The following is a 14,067-nucleotide window of genomic DNA, read 5'->3' on the forward strand; positions in this document are numbered from 1 at the left end:
CAAATATATGCTGATGTCTCGTGTTCGTGAACGTATAAAATTTATGTTTCAGATTTTCAGACAGTCAAATTTGAATATCTATGATCGATTGGAATTGTCTAGTCAGTTCATATACAAAAATTACAATGTTTCATGTCGAGAGAATGATTTTATTCAACAACTAGAACTGCGAAGCAGTAATGACGGGTTTCACCGGTGCCACGTTACCCTTGAACTTATGTCACTTCCTGTACCAATGAAACCGTTAAACAGGTTTCCACATAAGCATTGCACACATGAAATAAAATGGACGCAGAAACAACCAAATCCAGCAATCAATTCATTTGCTACATGTCAGTGATCCTGTCAAAATTACATTACTTCCGGTGATAATGAAAATGTTAAATTGGTTTATGAAATCAGAAATAGCATCATCACATGGTGAAAATTTTATGTAAATCCTATAATAATTGCCACCTTTATAGACCAAAAACCTTGAAAAATGACTTGTAGAAAATCGCCTATTTCTCTGCAACCGTACAAGTTAGAAACCATTTTGAGGTATCTGTATGATCGAATGAGTTCATTCTATTTGTTGATTGGAATCAAATATCATAATTTTAAAAACATTACAAATCTGATTCATTTGAATAAAATATCTGTTTTGAAGGCTAAAAATACAGTTTTTGCCAAAATGACGTTACTTCCGGTGATAATGAAAATCTTAAATTACTTGTATGAAATCGTAAATGGCATTATGTATCACACAGTGAAAATTTCATGAAAATCGAATAATAATTGACACTTTTATTGACAAAAAACCTTAAAAAGTGACCTGTTGAAAATTGCCTATTTCTCCGCAACTGAACAAGTTAGAAACCATTTTGTGATATCTATATGATCGTAAGGGTTCATTGTATTAGTTGATTTGAATCAAATATCAAAATTTTAAACAAATAACAAATATGACTCATTTGAATAAATTACTGGTTTCGAAGGCTATAAATACAATTTTTGCCCAAATTACGTCATTTCCGGTGATATTGAAAATGTTAAATTGGTTTGACCTAGTTAAAATTGACATTACACATCAAATGGTGTCACTTTTATGAAAATCGAATAATAATTGACTCTTTTACAGGCAAACTAGCGTAAAAAGTGACTCATGCAAAATTGCCCATTTCTCGGCAACTGCGCATATTACAAATTAATTTTCACATACATTCTCTCCGTACAGATTATTGCTACGAGTTTATGAAAGTTACGAAGTAATATTTTAAAATATGAAAACGCTGGATGGGTTGTAAATAGCTTAATTTTACACCTTTTTTCACCTTTTAATCGAAATAGCCCGAAAACGGAATCGAAATTAAAAAAACTGGTCCCAACATTTTGTGCGCCTTTAAAGGGCGCACAATTTCAGTTATACCAGATTTGAAAAAAATAATATTTGCTTTCGAAAAATGGTACCTAACTGTCAAAATTGTAGTTTTTTGTCAATTTACGCCACTTCCGGTGCCGACAGATAACACTATTGGTAACAAACAAATTGACAATTGAGACAACGGAGCATATGAACTTTGTTTTATACAAATCGAACAATAAATAATTAATCTAGGACTGAAAAACTGAATTAGCCAATGGGGGCCAAGGAAAATTACCGAAACAAAAAATTTTCACATTTTTGCCCAAGTCAGATGACTCGTTATATTTGTGTAAAACACGATTAAAGAATATTCATAAATAAAAAAGTTTTTTGTAAAAATTTAAATTTTCTAAATTTAGCGCCTAATATCTGCGAAGATTTGCCGAAAATCAAAAATCAAAAGTAGCGTAGCTATGTGCCCCGTCTCCGGCTATGCCAAAATGCATCGAAAGTTAAAATCCAATGATTATTGTTAAAATTACTGCAATATTTCTAAAAACGATAGCTTCGGTGATTTCGGACATTTCGCATTGTCGCAGAACGTTCAAAATAGCTTTATCCTCTAAGTCACACCCACTTTTCCGATAAAACCGAAGAAATCGTAACGATCCGACAATCAGTTGCTGAGATCTACTCAAAACAAAAGAAGAATAACTAGAACTGCGAAGCAGTAATGACGGGTTTCATCGGTGCCACGTTACCCTTGAACTTATGTCACTTCCGGTACCAATGAAACCGTTAAACAGGTTTCCACATAAGCATTGCACACATGAAATAAAATGGACGCAGAAACAACCAAATCCAGCAATCAATTCATTTGCTACATGTCAGTGATCCTGTCAAAATTACATTACTTCCGGTGATAATGAAAATGTTAAATTGGTTTATGAAATCAGAAATAGCATCATCACATGTTGAAAATTTTATGTAAATCCTATAATAATTGCCACCTTTATAGACCAAAAACCTTGAAAAATGACTTGTAGAAAATCGCCTATTTCTCTGCAACCGTACAAGTTAGAAACCATTTTGAGGTATCTGTATGATCGAATGAGTTCATTCTATTTGTTGATTGGAATCAAATATCATAATTTTAAAAACATTACAAATCTGATTCATTTGAATAAAATATCTGTTTTGAAGGCTAAAAATACAGTTTTTGCCAAAATGACGCTACTTCCGGTGATAATGAAAATCTTAAATTACTTGTATGATATCGTAAATGGCATTATGTATCACACAGTGAAAATTTCATGAAAATCGAATAATAATTGACACTTTTATTGACAAAAAAACCTTAAAAAGTGACCTGTTGAAAATTGCCTATTTCTCCGCAACTGAACAAGTTAGAAACCATTTTGTGATATCTATATGATCGTAAGGGTTCATTGTATTAGTTGATTTGAATCAAATATCAAAATTTTAAACAAATAACAAATATGACTCATTTGAATAAATTACTGGTTTCGAAGGCTATAAATACAATTTTTGCCCAAATTACGTCATTTCCGGTGATATTGAAAATGTTAAATTGGTTTGACCTAGTTAAAATTGACATTACACATCAAATGGTGTCACTTTTATGAAAATCGAATAATAATTGACTCTTTTACAGGCAAACTAGCGTAAAAAGTGACTCATGCAAAATTGCCCATTTCTCGGCAACTGCGCATATTACAAATTAATTTTCACATACATTCTCTCCGTATAGATTATTGCTACGAGTTTATGAAAGTTACGAAGTAATATTTTAAAATATGAAAACGCTGGATGGGTTGTAAATAGCTTAATTTTACACCTTTTTTCACCTTTTAATCGAAATAGCCCAAAAACGGAATCGAAATTAAAAAAAATGGTCCCAACATTTTGTGCGCCTTTAAAGGGCGCACAATTTCAGTTATACCAGATTTGAAAAAAATAATATTTGCTTTCGAAAAATGGTACCTAACTGTCAAAATTGTAGTTTTTTGTCAATTTACGCCACTTCCGGTGCCGACAGATAACACTATTGGTAACAAAAAAAATGACAATTGAGACAACGGGGCATATGAACTTTGTTTTATACAAATCGAACAATAAATAATTAATCTAGGACTGAAAAACTGAATTAGCCAATGGGGGCCAAGGAAAATTACCGAGACAAAAAATTTTCACATTTTTGCCCAAGTCAGAGGACTCGTTATATTTGTGTAAAACACGATTAAAAAATATTCATAAATAAAAAAGTTTTTTGTAAAAATTTAAATTTTCTAAATTTAGCGCCTAATATCTGCGAAGATTTGCCGAAAATCAAAAATCAAAAGTAGCGTAGCTATGTGCCCCGTCTCCGGCTATGCCAAAATGCATCGAAAGTTAAAATCCAATGATTATTGTTAAAATTACTGCAATATTTCTAAAAACGATAGCTTCGGTGATTTCGGACATTTCGCATTGTCGCAGAACGTTCAAAATAGCTTTATCCTCTAAGTCACACCCACTTTTCCGATAAAACCGAAGAAATCGTAACGATCCGACAATCAGTTGCTGAGATCTACTCAAAACAAAAGAAGAATAATAATAATAAGAATAATAATTTTAACAAAAACAATAGTGTTTCACACAAGCTACGCAGTGTGAAACCCTAATAATAATAAGAATAATAATTTTAACAAAAACAATAGTGTTTCACACAAGCTACGCAGTGTGAAACCCTAATTAGATCTATGACTTTAAAGCACATCCGTATACATGTATTACCCCGACACATATTTATTAGAAATTTTGATAAATCTTTTTTATCTATGTTTTTATCCAAATTACCTTATGACGTGCGAGATCGTATATTACTTAGAAGAGTATTACATTTACAGACTAGTTTCCATTTGCAGATCTTATGTTTAAACTTCAAATTTGTCTCGTCGCTTAGCGCGCGATATAGTGCTTATTTTCCACCCATGCCAATGTCAATAATTAGCTCTCTCGCTATTTTACAATTTGTAAACATTTTGATAAAATTATTATTTCTTATATCGAGTCACCTAAACCCCTAATTTGATCAAATCTCGATAAAATGTCGAACGGAAATGAAGGAAATGTAAAACGGATATGTTTACATCTATGTAAATTAGTTGCATCTCCGTGATTGACATTTTCTAATTAATTCCGGTTCATGCAATATGTGAACCAATATGGCTTCTCGTAAAATCACTTCTTATTTTAATGGATATTTATATCCGAATATGTTGTTAATTATGGCAGGGGGTAATTTAGTCTCTCCTTTTTTCTAGACGCATGAGGGTGGCAAGTTCGTGAGGGCTGTTCTGTCATGTGATGACTTTCCGCACGCGTAAGATTGACGCAGGCACCTGTAGCAAAATAAGCCGACGAAGCAATGTACATTTCAATTATCAGATAATACTATCAGTGACATGAAACATATTCACCGTGAAACTAATTTTCTAATGATATCATTGAATTTATGTAGCAGACGGCCCGGGACACGATCTCGCTAATTAAGTGACGAGATATTACGAGAAGACAATGAAAAGCAAGCTGCTTCATTTGCATATCTCTGCCATAAATTTCATCTCAACAAAAAGAAGTCAATTATACACACGCAGGACAAACGTATTTAGTATTATTTGTTTGTAGTACTAGGATTTATTCTAATATATTACAAATAAATAAGCCATTACCAAATATTCTTTGATAACAACATTGTTCTTCCATCGGTTATTTTTATTTATTTATTGAATTCGGTTAAAATCAGATGTCAATTTCGTTTCGTTTTATTTATGATATTGTACTACATTCAGAGCAAAAGTCAGAAATAAAAGCGAAACGAAATTGTAATTTAATTTCAATTAAATTGTTTAAATATAATGAAGTATAACGTTTGACACAACGACCATTTTTTCTAATGAAAAATGATTTTTAGTAATGTGGATTCATAAAAACCCATTTGTACGTCTTCAAAATCATATCAGCAAATTTGTATCATTTAATTTTGTATAATATTTAACTTATGGTTTGTTGTGGGTATTTCATTCTATTACGCCGAAACAGATCAACTTCTATATTAAACCACCCAAGTGGACTTTACATGATAGCTTTAGGCTATTTATAAGGCCACCATACCCCACCCATATCGCACCTGCCGTTGAAGAGTGGATTAGCTGTCTATTGGTCTTCAGGTATCCACTTCACTTGTTTGTATTAGAACCGGGGGAAATCGGCTGTACACGCGTGTTAATCTAACTCCAAGAGCTCTTTGTCAATAACTAACCACAATCAAGCATGAAATTTGATGCCGTTATGCAAATGAGCTGTCAAGGTCTTTTTCAACTAGCGAGGTGGGTAAACAATGCAATCACCTGAATCACTTTGAAGTAGCCGACGCTAACAGGTAATCGATGGAACATTTAAGCTAAAATATCTGTACAAGAGTTATTCGTGTAGAAAGCGTATTGTAGAAATATGAATGACAACGGGTGTAAGAAGTGATGTGTATTATGCACGACTAAAATCTAACAGTGAAAAAATCAATACGTCATTACACGGTTTTTATTTGAATTGAATTTCCTATTCACCCATTCTTACAATGGTTATTAAATCTATTTAATAAAAGTCAACAAATATAATAGAATTTATGATTTGTTGTTCTGTGTCATTAACAATTGCATCATTCAATTGTAACTAATACACTATTTGCATAATGTAATCAATTGCTAGATAGTCTTTGTTAAGCATGCGAGTTCATTATTTGCTTTTCTACAAGAACACGGACTTGTTTTCGGCTGTTTATTCGCTGCTGATATTATTAATACGATATTTTCCCTATGCACAGATTGATTAAGAATACAAAAAATATAAAAAATACTTCATTTCATTATAATGAAAGTGCAATTCTCTTAGCATTTTCTATTAACACATTTATATCAGACTGTTAGTTCAATCCATCGCGGTGAATATCCGGTCATTAGAACTCATTTGGGTATTTTGTTTGAGAATTCAACGGCACTTTTAATGGCATTGGGGTTGGGGTGATATATATTATTTTGGATGTTTATTTGAATTAATTATAATAGTATATATATATATAAGAGGAGCACACCACACATAGCTATAATTATAATAGTATGTGCGGGAGGACCACACCACACATACCTATAATTTGCTTAATAAAGATTAAAGAATCCGTGTTGAAACATCGCCCAGTAATAAACTGTAATTGTGTTCCATAGAATTGTGTCTTGTGTTTTAACGAGAAACATTGAAGAAAAATGTGTGAAAAAGAAAAAATAAACACTGACATGGTAAGCCTTAAAAAAAACTATCAGTTCAAGGGCGGCCCCTAAGAAATCATTTATAGAATTACTTTTCTGCAAGATACATTGACAATAAACAGAACATTGATAATAAACAGAACATTTTAATGTAGAACAACAATGTACAAGTATTAAAATTCTATATGTATGGACTACTTTATTTGTTCGTTAAAGAAAAGTTGTTTTAATGATCAAAAATATTACTCGTCAATCAATTCAAGTACCGTTTGGGAAACATCCCCTCCATTCACGTTAAGACATTAAGCACACAGCTTACATGTTAGCCATATTTAAAAAATTATACTCTATAATTAGTTTCATGTATATAAATGTTAATTCGTCAATATATTTGACTAATGTTTTTTTTTAAATCCCACAATTCACATCAAAAGGGAAGTCCAACCCATCAATATATACAGCGCCATTTTGACAAGCTGACAATTTCTAACCAATAGGCAAATAAATATCTGCAAATAAATTAGCAAAACTCCTTTTTTATTTCTTTTGTTCAATTGACACACCCTGACATTTGATTGATGGGTGATATTATTGATGTGGTATATATAATAATAAAAATATTACCAAAATATACATATTAAGATATTTACCTCATAATGTTTGAATAATATAGTTTGCTACATTTCCTTGTGAACCACAAACGCGTCATTGAACGAAAGGTGGATCAAAATTAACCTATGAAGAGAAACCGGAAGAGACGAAAGGATTCTTACCCTTTAAGACTATCGTTTAATAGATTTTTATTTCCAAAAATTCAATATCTGTCATAATTTTTGCGAACTTTTGAGAATACACGTATCTCATTTTCAGAATATTTAATATTAGTTATAATGTCAAGGAAAGAAATTTAAGCGAAAGAGACACCGAAAGATATTGCTAAGTTTTAAAGCGTTATACTTCATCTATCCTGTATGCAAAAGCATCTGGGGGCATGGGTGAGGGGCGAAACATAGACCACGCTATCCCTTTTCAAGAACCAATTAAAGGAAGTTTATATTCGTTTCATGTCGCCTTCTCTGTTATCTTTAATAAAAATAATAATAATTGTAAAATCTTTTCCATGCAACCAGCTCACATTAGAATTTTATATAAAAAAAATATTTCGTTCCGTTTGTGGTTTTTTTTTTACCTCCATTACAATTTTAATGGAGGGACAAATTGAATACACGGAACGAAAATAGTGTTGATTAGATTGTCCAGATCCTTCTTTATACAGGCTTTCTGTGCTAACATTTTCGTAATTAGATTATTATAACAGTTCATTAAATATGAGAGAAGATATTTTCTATATTTAAAACGTTTATTGGGCAATAAGGTGCCCTTTCCCTGTAGACCAACTGATATTGAAATTATTGGTTGTTTATATATAAACTACCAGTTCTTCTATATTTCTATATTATTATATCTTGTACGCGATATATTCAATAGTTTCCAAGAATTCAATTGGGTTATATGTTCAAAATCAGATTAATGAGAATTCCTCGTGCATTGTGTCACATGGGCCAACTGACATGACCATAAACGTATTCATCATAAGGACAGACGGAGAATTGAAGAGAAATTTCGGCGATAAAGTTCACACTGTCTGAATTAATATGGCAAAACGCATGCGAAACAGAAATTTTGACTTTGATATATGACTAGCGAGGAAATTAGAACACACTTTCTTTTCAATATTCAATTAATGATGCGAAAGAGGGGAGTTCAAATTGCTCAAAGAGTGCGCTATCGTCGCTTTTCACTAATTGTCATATTCCTAATTCAATACATCGTCTCCTTGATAAATGTTTCTTAAATGAGATTTCAAGATTATGAATGCTAATATATTTTTTGTTTATATAATTTCAGCTGGAAAACCTGGTGAATATGGCTACACACCACCGTCGACTACCACGACCCCAGCAGCGCCAAACTCCGGGAGAACCAATTTTACAAATAAACAACTAACCGAATTAGAAAAGGAATTTCATTTTAACAAGTATCTCACCCGTGCGCGGCGAATTGAAATCGCTGCTTCGCTTGGCCTCAATGAAACACAAGTTAAGATTTGGTTCCAGAACCGACGAATGAAACAGAAAAAGCGCATGCGCGAAATTCAGTTCGAAAAATCAGGTGTGGACACATGTCAGTTGACCTTAGATGCATTAACTGTGCCAAATTTAGCCATGTGTCACGATACACGATAAAACAATATGTTTCTTCCCCTATATAACCCCCTCGATAATTCTCTTTTTTAGAATTCTGTGATTTTGTTTTGTCCTAATGCCCATTGTTTTGTCTTCAAAAGCAGTCGTCTATGTATAAATAGGTTCGGGTAGACTAAATAATTTGTTGTGCACGTTATGGCCTTCGTTGACATCACACTACAGATATAAATAACAACAACAAACTCCAGTGGCTATATATATATATACATGAAATAGAAAGAATCTATAAGTTAGCCAGCTACTTAGAACAAGTGTGAAGAATTGGATCCGCGAAGCAACGGATGTACAGTGCATACGATATGGATTCTGTAACTATGTGCTCATTTACTTTATTCTATTTCATAATTTTGTTTTCTTTTGGAGATGGTATTTTCAACAACGCAGTCTTTTCTTTTTCTCTGCGATAATTTTGTTTAACGTGTCATTTAGTGTTGAGCGTTTGCCTATATTAGGCGGAAAAGGAAGTGAGTTATCCGCCATTGTTAAGAAACTGGATTTCTTCGACAAATGCTCAGCAAATCCCCACTTATTATTTTATTCCCCTCTTTCATGCTTTTAGACAATTTACGCCAACCTGGTTACATGTAGCGCAAAAATTGTGCTTGCCTTAAGTAATGATGTTATTTATTTATATTTGTTTGAATTTTTATGTTTTGTTTCAACATTCCACAAAATTAGTATATGTATGAATGTGCTGTTTTCTAGATTTTAAAATGTCGTTTATTATACGGCCTTTTCCATTTTGCATTAGAAACACATGACCTAATATGGCACGATTGCTTTAGACATTACTGCTTAAAAACATTTAAGCAAAATATCTTTGATTCAACACAATATGAAAATCCATGCTTTTTTGGTTTGATTTTTTTGCTCTAACAGTAAACCATTCACAAAATGGTGACCAGAAGTTCGCGTATATCACTCGGTTGAATGTGCATCTCGCCTTTTTATGTTCTGAATATACACAACTGTATATTTTACGTACATATACTTAACAAAATGATCTCAAATCGAAAGTGAAATATTACAGAGTTGATATTTGTGTTTAACGCAACTCTGTAAATGAAAACATATATATCCATTACTTTGTTCCGTTGTAGTGTCTTCTTGTTCATTAGAAAAAAAGTGACACTTGTGTTTAGAATGTGTGCTAGAATAGGTTACATTTTAGCCTAAAGCTAGTCAGTTCAGCTAACTGAAGAGAATATGATTGTCTTGGGATCAATAAAACATTGCCCTTAAAATATACAGTCAGATGTCTCCGAGAACACACCACTCGTTACCCCTTCAATAAAATATATTTATCATTCAAAGTTTACGCTTCAGTAGTTTGTGATTTTTTAAAACGACAGTCTTGTTTTGAATTTACGCTATTAAATTATACCCTAATCCCCAATTTAATCAATTTGGCAATGCACATTAAAGTAGCTAAGTCTCTAACTCAGTATCATCCAAAGTCTTCAACATAGAAAACACGAATTATTTGTCAGCTTAAATGGACGTTGATGCTGTAATCTTACCGGGAAAAGATGGGCTTCTGATATCCAATATTTATGACAAAATAAACATTTTACTGTTGGTATACGAATCGTGTACCATAATGCGTTTCAGCTAGACATATTCCACAAGTCAGTTCAAACGGTGACCTCATGTTCTTTTATGGAGAGCATGCGCAATAAATACTCTTGGTGTTGACTGGAATAACAAGACGCTATTCGATTGAGACTTCTGGCGTATATCGCCGAAGATAACTGATTTTAGATTAGAGTAAAGACGGAAACGATCGAATGTAACTCAATTTATATACATTCATATTACATTATTATATGTGTTGCGACCCATTTGTGTCAATTTATAGGTCCCAAATATTAGCGATTTGGCTCCTTTAAGTTATTTACTTGAAATGAATGTCTATGGCTTTTGTAAATCTGTTGTTTGTCTGCACAGACTGGGACATAAATTAACTTATATTTAGCAGCTTTGGCAGCAGAATATTAAGTTATGAAGAAAAAGAATGTTGAAGATCATTAGGGGAAAATCTGTAGGTTGTCGACATAGACTGGATCATAAATTAACCATCTGTAGCGATTTTAGTGTTTCGGCCCAGCTTACACAAAATATAGATCTGTGGAAAAGTTTGCACCTGCGTACGAAGGAAGGCAGATTTTAATATATGTTCGTTAACTTTGTAAGTAATTGTAACTTCAAGAAAATTGACCCGGTATTTCATTTTTAAGAGACTGTCGCTTTAAGGGCTTAGGACCGTTAACTCCCTTTAAGAGACTGTCACTTGGCTTAGGTCTGGTAACTCTTGTTAAGAGACTGTCACTTTAAGGGCTTAGGTCCGGTAATTGTTTTAAGGGTTTATGTCCGGTAACTCTTCTTACGTGCAGAAGTATCTCTAGGAATTATTTTATACAATGCCTAACTTGTCTTGTTGACTGTTACCCCACTACCTGTATATGTACATGTATATATATATATATATGAAATTACTGACCTCATATTCAGGCAACTGCCGAACTCTAGTCTTTATCACTGTCATTGCTTATAAATTACATGAAGTGCTAACCCCCATCCTCTCGTAATATTATGTTCAAAAGACATTGTATTTATTGTTTGTATATAAATTGCTCAAACGAAGGAATAAAATTTCATTTTAAAATATGAATAAACTGATTATTTAATTTATTTCACACAAAGATTATCTGGGGTTACAGAGAGTTTCCTGGAATTACCAACATAAATATGTATGCAAAAGGTGGGGGGGGGGTGACCGCCGAATTGTTTAACACGTGCGTTTTAGATCATCCCACTGCTACGTGTAAGCGAATTAAACTGAACCATATGTTACTCGCAAAATGACATAGTTTGTGTCGTTAAACCCTATCGCTCTATCTAAAATGGAGAAAGAGCAAGCAATTGTCGGCAATCTATCCTCAAAGGTGTTTAACGCTTGTTCAGATACATATTACTACTAATAAATAGAAATTTACGCCTGTTCCGATATAGGGTGATACCGTAGACAAGATAAGCACATGTGTATTTGAAATATATGCGACCATGCAGGCGTCCTTGGCCAAATACATGCATATTCAGTGGTTAAATCTAACCTTATACTTTTCTGCAAATGTCACATCCTTAAACGGCATACCACACCACACTGCATCCCATCCCACTCTATCCAATCCCAACCACAACGGCATTATAGACCCCCGGATAATACAGTGCTTTGGGTGCCCATATCTACACACTCGCATGAATAAAAATGTAAATGGTCGATAAAATTAAAAATATATTTAATATATTGGTACTTCCAACCAAATCAGTGCTTAAACATTAAAAAACATGCTATACAGCAAAGCTTAATCAACACAAACGTAAAGACTGAGCCCCTGTGCTCGTGGGGCCCCGAGCATCTAACTGCCCATGTGTTAACATGGCCCTGCATTTAATGCAATATAGCATGGGATTTAGGTTATGACTGCGACCCAAATTCCTACTGAATGTCTTCAATCCACCTGTCGTATACAACACTATGATAAAACATATCAAAAAAATTTCCTAGCAATGTTTCTATCCAAACATGCATTTAATTTTTGGAAAAAAGGGCATGTGCGTATTGTCACCTATTAGGAAAACGTAAAATCATTTAAATTCCCCTTGGGTACGTTTCTGTTTATTCTTCAGATTAATGTGAGAAGACAATGCAACATGATTATCTTGTATTTCTCTTTGATCCTCTAGCTTTCATGATCTGTCAGAACCGCCCCATGTCCGTTTTGGTATCAAATTATTTAACCTTAACGGTTTGTGACACCCCGTAGAGGGCAGTTTTCGGTCTGTCTCTGAAGTGTAAAGTATAAATGACAAGCTGTTATTAGACAAACAATAAATTCATTTGCCTAATTTGCCCTAATGACTCATGATAGTCATACCATTATCTTTAAGGCACTTTCTATTAATATTGACAATTAGTTGGAAACCGTTCTTGACTTTCAGGAATCAACGAGATTGACACATCAGTTGGAGATCTTCCTGCGGGGACATGGAATGGTTTGATAAATGAATTAAAGCACAAAAGTTCCTTTTGCAATAATTTAAGTCTTAGGCGTTTGTCCGCAACCATGGCCTCTTTATGCAGCTGCTTTGTTCTTTCCTCGATTATGGTAAATGTACAATATATTGTTTCCATTATTGTTTTATTGTACATTTATTGAAATAAGAAAAAATCGGTTCCGGAATAACTAGAATTATTTTATTGTCTAGTCAATGTTAACCAGATGGCTAACGGGGTTTAAAGCACGATAGCCACTGGCATCAATGGACTGAAATGCGACTCACTTGAAAGATATGTCACTGGTGTTTTGGGTAGGCGACAACTGAACTACATTCGATGACCAAACGATCAAACTATAACCTATGATATTATGTTATAAAAGACCTGTTTTGGTATTTCAATAGATGGACTGATATTGCATTGGATTGCCATCTGGCGGAATAGTCCCGAATAAAAACTTCTATGTTGGGTTTTAAAACCCTGCTATTATTTCTCGTCTGCAACTCTCAAGTGGTTTGTCGGCGAATGTGAAAGGTAAGAATTCTTCGACAACTCATCATCGATTGATGAATTCAATTTGTAATTTGTATTGTGTGAGCTGATAACGAACATCCTCATGTAAAGATTGACCTCATACCCCTATCCCCAAACTCGCCATAAAAATGAAATCGGCGAAGACGAATCTACGTGTAAGCTGTGTCTTCTTGAGAGACTATCGCTATCCACAACAAAGTTCGATGAGATCTCAGACTGTCGCCATTAAAGTTAGGTTCCCAGAAAAGTATTTATCGGGTGGTTATTTCCAACAAAAGTATGGTAATTTTGGTATATATGGAAAGTAGAGATATCCAATCTTACTACAAAAATACTGGATTCCCCGAAAAACACTCATGGAGCGTATACAGGACAAAAATGTAAGAGTTCCCCTAATCAACAGCCCGACGATTAGGAATTTCTGCACGCGTGATGTCATAGGTCACACGTGAACATTGAACGCTTGATAAACTTTATGAAGAGTTAGACGTACACACTTTCTGAGATAAAAATGACGGAAAAAGACGCGGGTAGTGG

General features: G+C 33.5%; 1 protein-coding gene across 1 annotated transcript in view; it reads left to right on the top strand.

Moving 5' to 3' along the window:
• The window catches only part of LOC126821742 (homeobox protein Hox-A1), a 39,481-nt gene extending 27,882 nt beyond the window's left edge, over positions 1 to 11,599 (top strand). The window contains exon 2 of the mRNA XM_050550230.2: positions 8,578 to 11,599. Within this exon, the coding sequence (XP_050406187.1) occupies positions 8,578 to 8,915 (338 nt within the window). The 3' untranslated portion in view covers positions 8,916 to 11,599. The remainder of the gene's footprint in view (positions 1 to 8,577) is intronic.
• The last annotated feature ends 2,468 nt before the right edge of the window (positions 11,600 to 14,067 follow it).

The sequence above is a fragment of the Patella vulgata genome, chromosome 5 (assembly GCF_932274485.2).
Source record: "Patella vulgata chromosome 5, xgPatVulg1.2, whole genome shotgun sequence".
NCBI classification, from domain to species: Eukaryota; Metazoa; Mollusca; class Gastropoda; family Patellidae; genus Patella; species Patella vulgata.